Source organism: Carettochelys insculpta, chromosome 11, assembly GCF_033958435.1.
Source record: "Carettochelys insculpta isolate YL-2023 chromosome 11, ASM3395843v1, whole genome shotgun sequence".
Taxonomy (NCBI): Eukaryota; Metazoa; Chordata; order Testudines; family Carettochelyidae; genus Carettochelys; species Carettochelys insculpta.
The window spans coordinates 49,112,426-49,130,350 of record NC_134147.1 but is presented as its reverse complement, the minus strand read 5'-3'; the positions used below and the strand labels follow the sequence as shown (position 1 = coordinate 49,130,350).

At 47.4% G+C, this 17,925-nt stretch overlaps 1 protein-coding gene across 4 annotated transcripts in view; it reads left to right on the top strand.

Moving 5' to 3' along the window:
* QRICH1 (glutamine rich 1) overlaps positions 1 to 17,925 on the top strand; it is a 45,817-nt gene that overhangs the window by 23,393 nt on the left and 4,499 nt on the right. For all 4 annotated transcript variants that reach the window (XM_075005620.1, XM_075005619.1, XM_075005623.1 and 1 more), the window contains 4 exons: positions 173 to 1,186; positions 10,079 to 10,256; positions 15,917 to 16,071; positions 16,890 to 17,004. In XM_075005620.1, coding sequence (XP_074861721.1) covers positions 173 to 1,186; positions 10,079 to 10,256; positions 15,917 to 16,071; positions 16,890 to 17,004 — 1,462 coding nt within the window. The remainder of the gene's footprint in view (positions 1 to 172; positions 1,187 to 10,078; positions 10,257 to 15,916; positions 16,072 to 16,889; positions 17,005 to 17,925) is intronic.

The window sequence follows — 17,925 nt, the reverse complement described above, 5'->3', positions numbered from 1 at the left end:
TCCTATACTTCCTCTAGGATCTTGGTGATCAGGATTAGTATAACATGTTTAACACAAAACTTTGCATATCTAAGAGCTCAGACTAGACAAACCATATTGTCTGTCTAAGGCCTCCCCACTGGCCTAAGGCTCTTGTGTATGAACACTAACTACTGGCTTTTTGATGTTGCAGGTGCAAGTGCAGGTCCAGCAGTCCCCACAACAGGTCTCTGCCCAGCAGCTCTCTCCCCAGCTCACTGTTCACCAAGCGTCAGAACAGCCAATACAGGTCCAAGTTCAGATCCAAGGCCAGGCCCAGCAGCAGGCACCCCAGACGATACAGAGCCAGTCTCTGCAGAGCCCTAGTCCATCTCAGCTGCAAGGTGCTCAAATCCAGGTGCAGCATGTGCAGACTGCCCAGCAGATCCAGGCCACTGAGATCCAGGAGGAGCACATACAGCACCAGCAGATCCAGGCCCAGCTTGTGTCTGGCCAGGCCATTGCTGGGGGCCAGCAGATCCAGATCCAGACAGTTGGGGCACTGTCCCCACCACCACCTCAGCAGGGCTCGCCCCGGGAAGGTGAACGGCGGATCAGCACGGCTAGTGTCCTTCAGCCAGTGAAGAAGCGTAAAGTAGATATGCCAATTACTGTATCGTACGCTATTTCAGGGCAGCCAGTTGCCACGGTGTTGGCCATTCCTCAGGGCCAGCAGCAGAGTTATGTGTCTCTCAGGCCGGACTTATTAACAGTGGACAGTGCTCACCTCTACAGTGCCACTGGGACCATAACTAGCCCCACTGGAGAGACTTGGACCATCCCTGTTTATTCAGCTCAGCCACGTGGTGACCTTCAGCAGCAGAATATAACCCACATCGCCATCCCCCAGGAAGCCTATAATGCTGTCCATGTCAGCGGCTCCCCAACAACGCTGGCTGCGGTGAAGCTGGAGGATGACAAGGATAAGATGGTGGGAGGAGCATCTGTAGTGAAAAACTCACAGGAGGAAGTGGTGCAGACTATCGCTAACTCGCTCTTCCCAGCACAGTTCATGAATGGCAACATCCACATTCCAGTGGCGGTGCAGGCTGTGGCAGGCACGTATCAGAATGCAGCTCAGACAGTGCACATATGGGACCCCCAGCAGCAGCAGCAGCCCGCACCCCAGGAACAGGGGCAGCAGCAGCAGCTACAAGTGACTTGTGCCGTGAGTACAATTGCTTCTGTTAAGCCTGCCCTCGATTTGAATGATGTGTTGGTGGTGTGGGGGAAGGTATGGGCTGTCGGGTAGCCTGTGCTTCCTAGGGTCTTCTGAGGTTCTTCTACATGTCTCTAGTCCAGTAATCCACTAGAACCCTGAGCATCTGGCCAGTCCCCAGCTGTGCATTTGTGCTGAGGCAGTCACTTTGGATGAGGGCAGGTTTTAGATGCTGAAACTACAGGGCTGGTGCTTTTAGCAAATGTAATAACTGGTTAGTGCCCCTCGTGGAGCGCACTGGATGCTTGTCACTTCAGGCATTTTGATTCCCTGCTCCAGACCTGGGATGCACAAAGTGGGGGCCTGAAATTTCTTATGGTGGGTTGCAGCAAAGTCCCACTCTCCCTGCAGCTGCAGTGTCATTGACAGGTGACAAAGCTGGCTGTGCAAGGTGTGTTGGTGAGGCGCATGACCCAGCCGGTCTCTCACAGTGGCCACTCCCCTGTGCACTGGGGGACATATGTGCCCCTGCCCCTAACCCTAGGCCTGCTCCATCCGTGCACAAAGCCTAGCAAGCAGCCTGCCCCTGCAAGTTCTCCAGCTGTCTTTACACTGCCATTTGCTGTGTGAGAAGGTAGCCCCATTTGTCTCATCTGCCTCTTCCCCCTGCACCACCCAGCTGCATTCAGGCAACTGATGGTGCGCCAGCCCCTGCCTGAACTGCTGCTACTAGTCTAGTGAGCCCCCCAGCCTGGCACTGAGCCCTCGGGGAGGGTCTGCATCCACAGTGGGGAGGGAAGAAGCCCCTTTAATGTGGCTCCCCAGCATTGGGCTTCTGTTTCGCAGAGACTTTTTTTTAAATCCTCAGACCAATGTTCCCTCTAATCTCCTCTCCTCCCCCTCACCCCCCACCCACCCGTTGTAAAAAGTTGGCTCACTCCTGTTCTGGACAACTTGACAGGAAGCTGGGTTTGACAGCTGGTTGGCTGATGGACCACATCTCATTGATCAGATGTACCAATCTGTCTACAGGAGGTCCTGTTTCTAGTAATGCCTACTGCACAGGAATACAGGCCTAATGTTAGAGTACTGGAGACTCATTTAAATATTTAGAGTATTTGATGTCCACAAGGGTCAAATATATTGCTGTCTTTAACAAGAAGTTGGTAACTTATGGCCAGATCTCTTAAAGTGTTTTGACGTTTTAGCTTTTTAACATTTCACAAACCCTTTTTGGATGTCACTAACTGAATTGCAAAACCCATGCCCCAAAATCCACCAGCATAAATGTTCTATCATAGGAAAGTGTGTGGTTAGTTTTTTTTAAATTTATGGTGCTAGTAACAAAAGCAAGATAGTGTTACTAAAAAGTGACTGCAAGTGGTGGTGAGAATATCCTGTCTGGATATGTGTCAGATTAGATTAGTAGCCATGTGCCGCCTTGGCTTTCATAGGATGATATCCTGGCTCTGCTGAAGCAAATGGAGGCTTTTCAGGGAAGCTAGGATGCCTTTATAATTTTTAAGGGCTGAAGGGATCACCACCTTAGTTAGTTCTTATCTGACATCCTGCATAACACAGGCCATAAAATTTCACCAAATGATTGGTGCATCAGACCTATAACTTCTGGCTGAAGTAGAGCATATGTTTTTAAAAGCATGCCCAGCCTTGATTTAAAGAGCACACCACATCCCTTTGGTAAATTCTAGAGGTTAATTACCCTAATTGAAAACTACCTTATTTTTGGTCTAAACTTGTTAGCTTCAGCTTCTAGTCTTTGGATGTTCTGTCTTATGCTACATTACAGAGCCCTCTGGTAACAGATTCTACCCGGGCCCCCCATCTGTGTTTTAGACCAGGGTTTCCCAAATGTAACACATGCATGTACCCTTCAGGACTTGGGCTTTATTGGCATAGCCCCGGTGCTCATCTCCTGATTTTTCAGTCATGTGCACAAAAGGACTCAAGTGATACCACATTTTGGGAAGCACTGTGATAGCCCATGGTCAGGTTGCCTCTTAACCTTCTCTTGGAGAACCTAAATAGGTCAAGCTGCTTTAGCCTATCGCTGTAAGGCAGGTTGTTTTTTTCCAGTCCTTTAGTACACCCAGGTCAAACTTGTCTCCAGGAGCCCACATGCAGCCCCTGGATTTTTTTTGCAGCCCACAACTAGATGTTAATAAAATATCTAAGTGCTGGCCTCCTGGTGTGTCACCCTTCTCTGGTATGCACAAGCAACATGAATCCTGGCTCCTCAGGCTGTCTCCAGGGAGCTAAGGGGGTTTTAGTAGGCATGTGCGAGATACAAACAGCCCAAGGAGCTGGGATTGGTGTTTGTCCCACCCCCTGCTGCTTGTGGGTGCTGGAGAAGTGTGACTGCTCTAAGGAGAAGGGAGGTGAAGTCCACATTTGTTAAGGTGTGGAGACTGGGGCCTGCCTGGGAACGTGACAGGTAGGGGGCCATGGTGGGAGCAGGGGGGTCAGAGGTGCACAAGGCAGAGTAATATGGGGAGGGAATGCAGTACATGCCTCATGGGGCTTGCGGGGGGCAGTACAAGCCATGAGGGGCCTGGGGTTGGTGTGGGGGAGGGCAGTGCAGGCCTCAAGGGCCCTGAGGGGTTGGTGCATTGGAGGCTGCATGGTGGTGGGAAGTAGAAACCCCAAAGAGCCTGACAGGCAGGAGAACACCCTGCAGTGTAAACCCCGGAATGGCTGAGAAGGAAGTGCAGAAATTGGGGTGGAGGGGGTCTAAGAGGGGCAGGGGAGGGCAGTGTTCCTCCTTTAGAACTGAAAGGAAATCTGCTTTCTGGATTTTGGACAATAGCCTCAGAAGCTGTGGGGTTCTGACCGGGTCTCTCTCCATCACCCCTTCCCCTACTGGGGGCTACCCAGTGCCCCTTTCCTCTCTCCCTTGGGGAAAAAGTTGGCTTGTGATGTCTTCTGTGGCCCACTGAAGGGGGGTAGGAGGAAGGGAAACTTCTAACCTCCATATGGGGGAGAGGCTGCTCTTGGGATTGGGATTGGGTTTCATTGCTGTACCCACCCTGTATGAAGGTGAGAGGGGAATACATAATATCAACCCCAATGATTATCAGAGCAAACCCTGTACAATGGAAATGTTCCACATAAGGACACCCTTAGTGACGTAACATCGGGGGCGTTCCTCTAGTGAGCTGGTGGCAATCGGTTTCTCTCAGCCCTAATCTTTATTCTGAGTCTGTACAGCTCCGTTCCCCCTCAGATACTGCTTCTTTACACTAATTCGGGCTGATCCTTCCAGCCACAAAGGTCAAAGCCCATTCTTTCGTGTTGGTAACTCATGACTTTCCTGTGTGGTAGGTTAGCGTCAACTTTAGAGATGATGAAACTCTCAGTGCAGAGAGTACTGCACTAGCTGTAGAATGCAGGCCTTCTAACACCTTGCTTTCCATGTTTGCTGCAAAACCATCCGTCCCTTCTTTCTTCCAGGCGTTTTAACTTTTCTCCCTCATCTGCTTTTATCAGTGTTGTTTGTCTTTTTTTTCTTCCATCACCGCTAGGTGCTCTTTTCTATAGCTTTTTGTGCTATTAAAATAATGGAAAAATGGTGTTAGCTCTCTGGAAAGAATACTTAGGACTGATGCTGCAGGTTTTAATTTGAAAATTTCACGCTGTTATAGTTTATTCATATGTTACTGTTGTTTTGCTTCTCAGTATTGAGTAGTAAAAAATGTGATTTTTTTATTCCCAACTAAAATCAATGTATTGTATTAACTTTATATTAATATGTTGCACAAATACTTGTTTATGCAAAAAATCTCAATTAGGAAGTATTTCAGATTTTCACAGAAGCCTCTATTTGATTAACCACTGTCTGCTTGTTTTTATTTCAACAAAACAAGTTGCATATCATTAAAATAAATACCTTAAATGTATATTTGTTAAAAATTATGAGCAAATTTTACACACTAAATTTTATGAACTATTAAAATTATAAAACAAAAATAATTATTGAATTTTTGATTAAAATTATTGTATTATAGTCAAACAAGACCCAAAAAATTATAAAAATATACCTAGAACATAATCTCATTTTCTTTGGTGGCCCGAAAGCTATCAGTTTTTGTTTGTGCCACCCCAGGTGGGCTTTGAGTTTGACATGCCTGCTCTAATAATTCTTGTAGCTTTCTTCTGACCTGTGTCCTGTTGTTGACACTTGAGAAGTATGAACTCCACAGCTGGAAGCAGTATTTCAATAATGGGCTGACTAGCCCCACATCCAGAAGCAATAGCTCCCCGCTTCTGCTTAGCGTTCCCCTGCACACTGAGAGCGCACACGTACAGCGATGTTGGGTGCTTAGTACTAATTGCATGTTCTTGGTCTGCTGGGAAGTCGTTTGACTTCTAGTCCCAGAAATCTCTAGGCCAGCTGGAATGCAGTCTTCCATTTTTAGAGGAGAGCTGATAAAGCAGCCATGATGGAGCCCTGTGGGGCCTGCCCCTAGATATGCCAGTAGAGTAACGTCATTGGCTTATTACTGAGAAGGGAAGAGTGAGGCCTTCTGCAGGGGTGTGAGGAGTTTGACTGGCTCCTCCTGGGGAGCGAGCTCCTCAGAGCTTTCTCTAGTACAGTAAGGTCTCGGAGTGCGTGACCCTGCTCCTACGCATCTCACCCCACCCCACCGCCCGGTCTAAACCACCTGCACGCGGCTGTGGTTCAAGTGGCCCCCCTGTCCTGCGTGGCTCCGGCGCAACCCCGCTGCCAGCTCGCAAGCTGCCCGCCCTGCACAGCTCCAGTGCGACCCACACACACGCCCTTGCCAGCTAACAAGCTGCCCGCCCTGCACAGCTCCAGTGCAACCCCCACACACACACACCCTTGCCAGCTAACAAGCTGCCCGCCCTGCACAGCTCCAGTGCGACACACACACCCACCCACCCCCTTGCCAGCTCCAGTGACCGACACACACACACACACCTGCTCACAAGCTGCCTGCCCTGCACAGCTCCAGTGACACACATGCACCCTCGCTAGCTCTCAAGCTGCCCCCCCCCCCATGGCTCCAGTGCAAATGCCCCTGCTGGCTCACCACCCAGGCATGGCTCTGGTTTTGGCTCACTACCTGTGCTCAACTCCACCCCTCTCCCCTGCCTCCAACAGTGCCAACCCACCACCAGGCTTAACCCTCCTCCACTGCCCCCCACCCCAGGACTCACCTTTCCGCTGCTTCCCCAGCTGCAGAATGTGTGTTCTGCTGGGCAAAAAGCCAAACCCCCGAGTTGCACAAAATCCGGGTTTAAGGGAGGGTGCGTGGGATGGAACCCGCGTGTACTTGGAGACCTTACTGCACTTTGAATTCCCTGTGCCCTTGCTACTGCTGCATTGATGTGCCCCGCACCTCGTCTCACCGCTGGCTGGCAGCACTGGTGCGTTCCACGAGTACGGCAAAGGGAAAGCAAGCCATTCAGTTGGCTGCCCTGGGCGTGCTGCTTGTGCCAGGCTGATTGCCAGCCCTTGGACCAAGCGACTGAGGGGGTGGGGTCTGTACAGGAAGATAACCAGTTGTCCTCTTCTGGCACAAGGGTGTAAATGAAAGCTTTGTTTCCTGGGGAGAAAGGAGATGGCATTCAAGTAGAAGAGTTGATCTGCACATATGGGGCCCCATCTTGGCAGGACAGTTCTTTGTTTGTGTGATGGGGTTCAGGGGTCCCCCTGCACTGCACCCCGTCCGCTGGCAGGAGAGACTCTCACTCAGCAGGTACAACAGCAGGTTTATTAGGCAACAGATGTCCAGTTTCTCACAGAAGCAACAGCCTAGCAGCCAGAGACAGTCCTTCCAACCTGTCCTGGGGAGAAGACCCCGAGGGGTGCCCCTCTGGGGTGTAGCTTCCCCCTCCTCAGGCTGGCTGCCTTCCAGCTCTCCCTTTTCCTAGCCTCTCACTGCTGCCCCCGATTCAAAACCCCAGCTCAGCTCCTCCCTGCTCTTTGTTCAGGCAGAGGTGTCACCTGCCAGTTGTAGCCCCAGGGTCATCCTTAGCCACTGGGAGCTGCTGCTTGCCTCAGACATCCAGCCTGACTCACACAGGCCCTCCCCCCACTCCATCACAGTTTGGCAAGTTGAGCTTCATCTGTCTTCCCTGCTGGCGAAAGTGGAGCCCTTTCAATTCAGGGCTGGGTCTCTGGTTCTGCCCCACTAAGTGCTGTTATGTAAACATCAGCTGACAGGTGACCAGAAGAGCCAACAGTAGGATGCAGTTGCCTAAAACCCCAGGGTATGTATAGCAGACTTGCTTTTCATTGGACAGTAATGCTGTGGAGGTCCCCCTTGTAAACCTCGTGTTGTCTTTGCAGTTGTTCAAGGGGCTTCGGCTGCAGGAGGCTTCCAAGGGAAAGTGCTCTCGCAAACACACTTGACTTTAGGTTTTTTCGTGGTACCAAATCAAGCAATTTACTGTCTTAATTGCAGCAACTCTCCCTTTTTTGGGTGTGCCTGTGAACTTGCCTTCAGTCTTTTCTAATGGGAATGGATGTGACAAGGGGCTTGGCTAAGAATTCGCATTTGTGAATGCTGGGGTAAGTGGGGTGAGAATATAGCCCTTAATCAAATGACCAGTTACAGCTTTATTTTATTCCCATTTGCTTTCGGCTCAAGTAAGCACAAAAGCTCTATGAAGAGGAAGTGTAGAAGGGAATTAAATGTTTCGCTTACTGTATGACTTGTAAACAGCTGGTCAGCCTGCATAGGTAGTGCTGGATGAACAGGTCATAGTGACTGCAAAGATGGGCCCAGGTTGTAAAAGCAAGTCTGTCTGTAGACTAAGGTGACAGAGCCTTGACTCCTCGGCCCTGTTGTCAAAGGACAGCTCCTCGTTCAGTGTTTGTGTCCTCAGTAGAGGCTCTGATATATTGGCGAGGTCCTCCAGAATCCTTTTGCAGATTCACAGCTTGCTTTTCAGTGGGTTGGGAGCAATTTACTGAATTGGTGGCAAAACTGTCATTTTCGTATTGCTGATTTGAGCAGTCACTAAATATGAAAGTTGTTCATAAGGTATCAATATGCTGTTCTGAAACACTTGGCAATTGACAGATTAAATGAGGTTCACATTAGCTGACCTTTTAAGGAGGAACTGTATTAAAGATGCTAGATATCACTATGCAGATTGCAAGGTATCTCTCCAGCTGCTCCTATATATACATAGGTGAAACTGACATTTATAAGTATCCTGCTTTGCAGGATGCAAATGGAATAGGCCATCAACAGGACACCACGGTGTGCAGGCATGCAGGAGCGTTCCCAGACCCCAGGGTTATCTGTTGGTGTGTTGTTCACCAACGTTGCAGCTGTTTTTGTGTTTACTGCTTCAGAATAAAGTATCTTAGTGATAAGGTGAGCCTTCGTGTCTTTAAACTGCAAGGATGATACAAGCGCCATTTTATGAAAATTAATTTGTTAGCATAACTGCCATTGACACGTCTGGCAACTGTGTGCAACCCGGCTGGTAAAGTGGAGAGAAGGTGCCCTTCTGACAAAATACAACTTGGTCAACAGTATTTTTAAAGTAATGGAGAGGGAGCGGTGCTAGTCTATATACTATCAAAACAAAAAGCAGTCCAGTAGCACTTTAAAGACTAGCAAAATAATTTTAGGTGAGCTTCTGTGGGACAGACCCACTTCTTCAGACCATAGCCATACCAGAACAGACTCAATATTGAAGGCACAGAGAAACAAAAACCGTAATCAAAGAGGACAAATCAGAAAAAAATGATCAAGGTGAGCAAATCAGAGTGGAGGGGTGTGGGGGGGGAAGGTCAAGGATTAGATCAAGCCAATAAGCACTGCTACTCAAAGGGAAACAGCCAAGCTGTCTTTTTATATTCAAATTTGGCACTAACACATGGTTTGAATGGGGATGGGAATTTTGAGTCACTATAGGGGCTCATCTGCATACTTGGCTTAATCTAATTCTTCACCTCTTCTTCCCCCCCGCACCCCTCCACTCTCTGATTTGCTCACCTTGATCATTTTTTTCTGACTTGTCCTCATTGATTACTGTTTTTGGTTCTCTTTGCCTTAAATATTGAGTCTGTTCTGGTCTGGCTATGGTCTGAAGAAGTGGGTCTGTCCCACCAAAGCTCACCTAATAAATTATTTTGCTAGTCTCTAAAGTGCTACTTGACTGCTTTTTTGTTTTGATAGTATTTTTAAAGTTGTTGCCACCTTGCTACTGACTCCCACTGGAGGGCAGCCTGTCTCTTTGGAAGCTCCAAATACCTGGCTCCTGAGACAAATCCTCAGTGTGCATTTTACTGCCTTTAATGCTGTAGCTAATAGCATGGGTGTTTTGAAGTGATGCGATTGGAACTAATCTCCCCTGTCAGCCTGGGAAAAAATGATATAGCTAGTGGGGCCTGATAAATTAGTAGGTTCACCAGTTTTATTCCTGAAGAGAGGAAAATATTCCTCTGAGAGGGTCTTAGTCCTCAGAAGTTCTTTGCTTCTCTGTGCTTGTCTAAGTAAAATATAAATGGTCTTCATGGTCTGGCTGAATGGTTGGAAACTACTCCTGGGGCATTCTGCAATACTGATCTTAAACTACCAAAAATGGGGAGTTTGAAGTGGTGGCTTTTGAGATACCTGCCTGGAGTGGAAAATACAGTTGTTCTTGAGGATCAGAGAATATTTTGGATTGGTCATGCAAGATCACTGGTGTGACACCAAAGCCCTCTAAGTTCATATGCCACGCCACACTCATCTCGGTGACAGGCCTATTCCTCATGGTGACATCCGCTGCTGGGGGTTTGGGAGCTGATGCCCAGGCTAGAAGACGGTTCTCGTCTTGTAATGCCATGAGACAAGACTCCCTCTTTCGATGGGCTTGTTGCATCTTGGGGAACACTGATGAAAGGGTTTTCTTTCACAGGCGCAAACTGTTCAGGTAGCTGAAGTGGAGCCGCAGCCTCAGCCCCAGCCTTCACCTGAGCTCCTGCTTCCGAACTCCCTGAAGCCAGAAGAAGGGCTGGAAGTGTGGAAGAGCTGGGCCCAGACGAAGAACGCAGAGCTGGAGAAAGAGTCTCAGAACAGGCTGGCCCCCATTGGCAGTAAGTGTTAGGGGAGGGAGTTGTCTGGCAGGGGGTCCACTTTGCTCCATGGTTCCACCTCCAGAGCTGTCAGGTAGCAAATTAAACAAGGCTATGCCTGGCTCAGACTAGAGCTCCCCATCTAGTTCTGGGAAGCTCCAGATCTCTCAGCCCTCCACCTTGGCTGGTTTCAAGGGTCATTTGCTGGTGGTCCTGCTGCACAGGAAATGTTTTCCCTCCTGTTTTGAGTGGCAACTTCTGTTTGGAATCTCCCAGACAGATTGAACTTGGAATCATTAGGCTTGACAGAATGTTATCTACTATATAGCTGAGAGAATCTGGGAGTGTCCAAGAACTCCCTCTAAACAGTAAGACCTAGAGCCACCTAATTTCATAGAATCGTAGAACACTAAAACTGGAAGGGACCCCGAGAGGTCGAGTACAAATCCCTGCCCTCTTGGCAGGACCAAGCACCATCTAGACCATGCCCTTAAATATCTCCAGTGCTGGAGATTCCACAGCCTCCCTGGGTAACTTTATTCTGGTGTTTACCACCCTGACAGGAAGTTTTTTCCTAATGTCCAACCTAAAGCTCCCTTGCTGCAGTTTAAACCCTCTATTCCTTGTCCTACCCTCAGAGGCCAAGGAGAACAATTTTTCTCCGTCATCCTTGTAACCCTCTTTAAGGTACTTAAACTGCTGTTGTCATCTCTAAATCTTCTTTTTCTAAAATAAACAAGCCCAGTTCTTTGTTTTCCCTCATAACTCCTGTTCTCTAGACCTTAATCATTCTTGTTGCTCTTCTCCGGACCTTCTCCAGTTTTTCCACATCTTTCCCAAAACGTGGTGCCCAGAACTGGACGCTACTCCAATTGAGGCCTAATCAGCACAGAGCAGAGCGGAAGAATGACTTGTGAACAAGACTCCTGTTGTTGCAGTCCAAAATTGTTTCCTTTTTTGTGACAGGGTCACACTGACTCATTTACCTTGTGGTCCACTTTGACCCCCCTAAATCCCTTCCCACAGTACTCCTTCCTAGATGGTCGTTTCCCATTCTATAGGTGTGAAGTTGATTTTGTTCCTTCCTCAGTGAAGCACCTTGCATTTGCCCTTATTAAACTTCATCCTGTTCACCACAGACCATTCTTCCAGTTTGTCCAGATCTTTCTGAATTCTGACCGTATCCTTCAAAGCAGTTGCAACACCTCCCTGCTTGGTATCATCTGCAGACTTAATAAGCGTACTCTCTATGCCAATGTTTTAAATCATTGATGAAGATATTGAATAGAACTGGTCTCAAAACAGACCCCTGCAGAACCCCCCTTATGTCCTTCCAGCATGACTGTGAACCACTAATAACTACTCTGAGAGTGGTTATCCAGCCAGTTATGCACCCACCTTATAGTGGGCTCATCTAAGTTGTATGTGCTTAGATTATTGATAAGATCACGTGAGACCCTATCAAATGCCTTACTGAAGTCTAGGTATACCACATCCACTACCTTTCCCTTATCCACAGGACTTGTTATCCTGTCAACAACTCAGATTGGTCTGGCATGATTTGTTCTTTACAAATCTATGCTTGCTGTTACTGATGACCTGTTTTCTTCCAGATGTTTGCAGATGAATTCCTTAATTACTTGCTCCATTATCTTTCCTGGCACAGAAGTTATACTGACTGGTCTGTAGTTTCCTGGGTCGTTGTTTTTTCCCTTTTTATAGGTGAGCACTATGTTTGCCCTTTTCCAGTCTTTTGGAATCTCTCCTGACTTCTAGGACTTTTGAAAGATGATAACTAAAGGCTCAGAAACCTCTCTAAGCTCCTTAAGTATTCTAGGATGCATTTCATCAGGACATGCTGACTTGCAGGCCTCTAATTTTTCTAAGTAATTTTCAGTGTGTTCTTTTTGTATTTTACCCCCTACCCCCTTCCTGCTAACATGCAATACGTTAGGCATTTCTACATTGGCCCTCTTGGTGAAGACAGAAACCAAAGTCATTAAGCACCTCTGCCATTTCCATGTTTCCTGATACTGTTTCTCCCTCCTCACTAAGTAGTGGGCCTACCCTGTCCTTGGTCTTCCTCTTGCATCTAATGTGTTTATAGAATGACTCCTTGCTACCCTTTGTCTCTAGCTAGTTTTAGCTTGTTTTGTGCTGTGGCCTTTCTAATCTTGCTCCTGCACACATGTATTGATGCTTATGTTCATCTTTTGTAATTTGTCTTAATTTCCACTTTTTCTATGACTCCTTTTTGATTTTGAGGTCCTGTAAGATCTCCTGGCCAAGCCAAGGTATCTTTTACTGTACTTCCTATCTTTCCTACGCAGTAGTATAGCTTGCTTTGAGCCTTTAATAATGTCTCTGGAAAACTGCCAACTCTCTTCAGTTATTTCTTAGTCTTGCTTCCCATGGGACCTTACCTTCCAGCTCTGAGCTTATCAAAATCTGCCTCCCTGAAATCCATCATCCCTATTTTGCTGTTCTCCCTTTCACTATTTCTTAGAATCATAAACTCTGATTTCATGGTCACTTACTCCCAAGCTGCCTTCCACATTCAAATTCTCAACCACTTCCTCCCTATTTGTTAAAATCACATCTAGAACTGCTTCCCCTGGTAGCTTTTTCCACCTTCTGAAATAAAGTTGTCATCCATGGAGCCCAAGAACTTTCTGGATAGTCTGTGTCAGTTTCCCAACATATGTCTGGATAGTTGAAGTCCCCCATCACCACCAAATCCTGTGTTTTTTGATGTTAATTGTTTAGAGAGTCTCATCCTCCACTTCTACCTGGCTGGGTGGTCTGTAGTAGACCCCTAATGACATCACCCTTGGGTTTCACCCTGTTTTAACCTAACCCAGAGAGACTCAACAGCTTTGTCTCCTGTGTCCATCTCCACTTTAAGTCCAGGTGTGCATGATTGTAATATATAAGGCAACACAGCCTCCCTGTTTACCCTGCTGTCCTTCGGTTGTACCCTTCTGTACCAATATTCCAATCGTGTGTGTTATGCCACCAGCTGCCAGTGTCCCTCTCCTCCACCGATGGTGTCGGTACTCTTTAGTGGTGGGACAGGTACCTGAACCTCAGCTGTCTCCCCCAAATACCGTCCAGGAATTGCTTGTGAATACGGCTACTCCTTAGCCTAGCCACCTCCTCCTGTAGCTCTCCTACCTGCTTCCTGAGAGTCCATTGCAAGACACCTTTCACAAGGGATGGGGCCCCACAGCCTGCATTTCAGTAGGAAGGAATTGCAAGTCATGCTCCTTGCAAAAGCACACCAGGGTCTGGTTGGAGGCATCCCTGGTCAAGATGTCTGACTACAGGTGGAGGAGACAGGAGCGGTCTTGGCAGAGGTGTTGCAGCCCTTCCTACCCATAGTGGATTTCCCGTCACGCTCCATCGTAAAACTCCCCTGTCTGCAGCCCCCTGTCCGCTTCACTCCCCTGGGCGCTCTAACTCTGGCTTTTTGAAGCCTGTCAACTTTGGTTAGGGCTTCCCCGCATTAGTCATGCAGGGGAAGGCTGGTTCTGAGGCTGATCAAACAAGGTTCCAACCCTCCAGACACACAATCCCAACTGCCACAGTTACTTTGAAACGCCCTGCAATCAGAATTCAAAACTTAGTCATGCAAACTTGTTACACAGCTTCCTCTTACCATAACTTACATCAAAGTATGGGTTTGGTTGTGCCAGGAAATGGGATGTGCCTGGAATGGGCTTGCTTGCCCTAGACCATGGTTTCCCAAACTGGGGCACATGCCCCGGGGGGGGGGGTGTGTGTGTGAAGAAATTCGGGGGTGGGGGGGGGCATGAGGTGACCCTGCCCCCCATCATTCTCCCCACCTGAAGAACAAGCTGACCTTTGCTTCTGGATCTCCAGCCTCTCCCATTTTAATGGGTGACCCGGCACAGCTGCTATAAGAACCAGGCAGCCAGTGGAGACCCACCTGGAGGTAGCTGCCTCCTGCAAAGCTGATTGAATGTGGGTTGGAGCAGGCTGGGGTTAGATTGGGGATGGGGTAAGAGCAGGGGATAGTGGTGCCTGGCTTTGAGGGAGAGGAGGGGCTCAGGTGGGTGGCTCATGGGACTTGGGCTGGGGTGGGTGGCTGGCCCTGGCAGCACGAGGCAGTGTGCAGCTGTGGCAGCTGGCACGTGGCTGGGGTGAGCGGGTGTCTGGTGGACAGGCAGCTGGCCTTGGCGGTGGGGGGTTCGGGCGGGCAGCTCTGGCAGCGCAGATCTCAGGTGGGCAGGCGGCTGGCACAGGCAGCTCTGGCGGCTGGCACAGAGCTCAGGCACCCAGCCAGCTGGGGCTGCACCAGGCACCCGCAAGGGGCTGAGAAAAGCTATTTGTGCTTATTTTTAATTTTAAATAACCTTTTACTATCTCGTTTCTGTGTTTTAAGTTACGAATTGACCCTTTTGTTAAGGGGGGTTAGTGATGATAAAGAGGCAGGAGGGTTTCTCAAAAATGCAAAGGGGGGGCATGATGCTGAAAAGTTTGGGAACCTCTGCCCTAGACCATACATGAAAGAGAATCACCAGTAGGTGAAAGGGGCTGGCTGGGAGTGCAACATGTCCACCCCAGTCAGGACCGGGGGATTCTCCTGTCTGAGGGAGTGAGGGGAAGTGCACAGTTTGCTGCATTCCTCACTTTGGCTGGGGAGTGCAAAGGGCAGATAAACCTGGACCTGCCCCAGCCAGGGCACATTCCCTGCCCTTCCCCCTGCTGGTGCTGCAGGGGTCATGGAGAGGCCCTTTTCCCCTGGTCCCAGATGGCTGGCTATTTGTCTCTTCCCCCAGGCAGCCTGCACGCTGAACCCTGCATCATCCCCAGCCTTACCCAGAACAATGATTTTTAAATAAGAACAAAGGGTAATATTTGATTATTTTAAAGCATTGTCCCTATTTTAATTTTCAGTTAAAAAAAATAATGGGGGTGGGGGGCGCGCAGCCTGCTGTTTGATAATGGCAGACACTGAAATTAAAAATGCAACTGCTGTATGTTTAACATTGTCAGCATCTGTAAAAACAAGCACAAAAATTCTTAAACTCCAAGTACTGGGGCAAAGTATGAAATACAGCTTATCTGTACATTTCAGTGATTATCAATGGAACTACTTCGTCATTAGTTTTTGTACAGTGAAACTGACATTTACCAAATAGATAGCCAACCCTTCCAAGCCCAAGAAAGGTTTGTTTTTGTTCCAGCTGCATCATGAAACATTCCAAGAAGTACTTGTGTTCCATACTGAGCTTATCTCAGAACCTAGATGTTTGGCCACAGAAAAGGCAATGTAGGATTGTGGTGGGTGAGTGCCAACTACAGAAACAAAATAGCCCCATGCACCACCTAATTCACAAATCAGCCAAGGCTGTCATGGGTTTGTGTTCTCATTCCCATTGCTGCAGGACAAATGTTTCATTGCAGATAATCATGAAGGAAGTGGCCTCCATATAGAATGAGAGGTGGTAGCAGTCACTTTTTTCTCTTTCCCTGCTTCTGAGTTGATTTATGAATATTGAAGGTCTCTACTGCCTCTGCGACCTTATGGTAGGGAATATGAGGTGCTAAAGGAGCTGTTTGGAAGTTGGGAGAGCATGTTGAGTGGGTGGGGTGAAATGGTAGATTATGCTTGAAAAACTTCTAAGCAAATTTATCGTGAAGTTTTTGCTTTACAGGACGCCAGCTGCTGAGATTCCAGGAAGATCTCATCTCTTCTGCTGTAGCTGAGTTAAATTACGGGCTGTGCTTGATGACACGAGAAGCTCGCAACAGTGAAGGGGAACCATATGATCCAGATGTACTCTACTATATATTCCTGTGTATTCAGAAGGTACTGGGGAAAGCCCTCATCTCTTATTTTAGGTTGCATGCGCATAAGAAAACTGCATATACTGTGCTCAGACAGCGTGTAAGTAGCTTTCTCTGTAAGATAACAAATAAGGCTGGGCTTTCCTAGTCACATAAAACTCTCCAGCTTTGTATTCTATACGGAAAAAATGAATGAATTCAAGAAACATCATCTCTGCTGATGGAACATGAAGTCTTGATCTTAATTTGTAGATAAGATTTTGTAAATATTAGCAGGCATTTAAAAAGAAAATAGACGTTATGAACTGACGTATTTTTTTAAGTCAAGTATAATGCTCTAGATGTAGTCTCTCAAAATGTGTGTTTCCACTTTGACTTGCCCTGAAGGTATGAATGGAGGCCTACTACCTGGTGAGAGAGGAAAGAATTTGGGTTTGCGAGAGCTTTTTCTTTTTTGAATAAAGTGAGAGGATAGTTGTACCCAAAAGAAGCAGGGCAACAAGTTAAATATCAGATTTCAAATAACTGCATCCTTCTGTCAGTAAAAAGCTGAGGGCTGGCCACCTTTTGCTTTACGACTTTCCCTTATTCATTCATGCAGCAGTAATGACCATTCCTGGTGTGCTGTCTTCAGCACAGGGCTTTCTATACTCTCCCAGGTGCATTCAGTGGAACCTCTCCAGCAAATGAGTGCAATGATGCAAAAAATACATAAACCCGACTAGTACCAAGCCCTCGAGCCTGGAAGGAGACTTATTCCATCCCATGGAGAGAGCTCCTCTCTGGGAGGAGCTTGCTTGATGCTATTCTATCAGACTGTGTTGTGAATGTCTCTTGCAGTACCTATTCGAAAATGGACGAGTAGATGACATTTTCTCGGATCTCTATTATATACGGTTTACTGAATGGTTACACGAAGTTCTCAAGGATGTACAGCCCCGGGTCACCCCTCTTGGTAAGAGCTTTTTCTCTGCTATAGAACGCCTTTCAGATAGCATTAAGCTTGCTGCTGTCCTCTTGCAAAATGCAGGAGGAACGCTTCTTTAACATGGGGAGGGAAGTGCTCCAGAGCCTGCAGTAAGCACAAATTTCAGGGGATTTGTGTGCCAGACTCCAGTCCTCAATTCTGTTTTAAGGACTTAATTAGACTTGATTCTATATACCATGCAGCTTGCTCTCAAGGGGTTCTGAGAACTACTTAATTGTTAGCATGTTGGGATGGTTGTGTCAGTACTCATTCTAAGGAATGCATGTGTGGTTCAGCAGAGATGGATGGCAGATTATATTCAGTGTTGACAAGTGCAAAGTGATGCACACAGGAAAAATAATCACAACTATACATATAAAAACATGTAGGTGATCAGCTTTCATGGGACAGACCCACTTCTTCAGACCATAGCCATACCAGAACAGACTCAATATTTAAAAGCCCTGAGAACCAAAAATAGTAATCAAGGTTGACAAATCAGGGAAAAAAAAATCAAGGTGAGCAAATCAGAGTGGTGGGGTGGAGTAGGGGATGGGGAGGCAAGAATTAGATTAAGCCAAGTATGCAAAAGAGCCCCTATAATGACCAGAAAATTCGCATCCCAGTTCAAACCATGTGTTAATGTGTTGAATTTGAATATAAGAGTTCAGCAGCCTCTCTTTCAATACTGTTGTGAAAATTCCTCCACTAAAACAGACTTTTAAGTCCATTAACAGAATGGCCCACTCCATTAAAATGTTGGCTGGCTGGTTTGTGGATCAGCAGTGTTTGTCTGTTTTGTGCCCATTAACTCAGTTTAAGAAAGTTTGAAGTCTGTCCAATACACAAAGCATCTGGGCATTGTTGGCACACGATGGCATATATGATGTTAGTTGAGGAACATGAGAA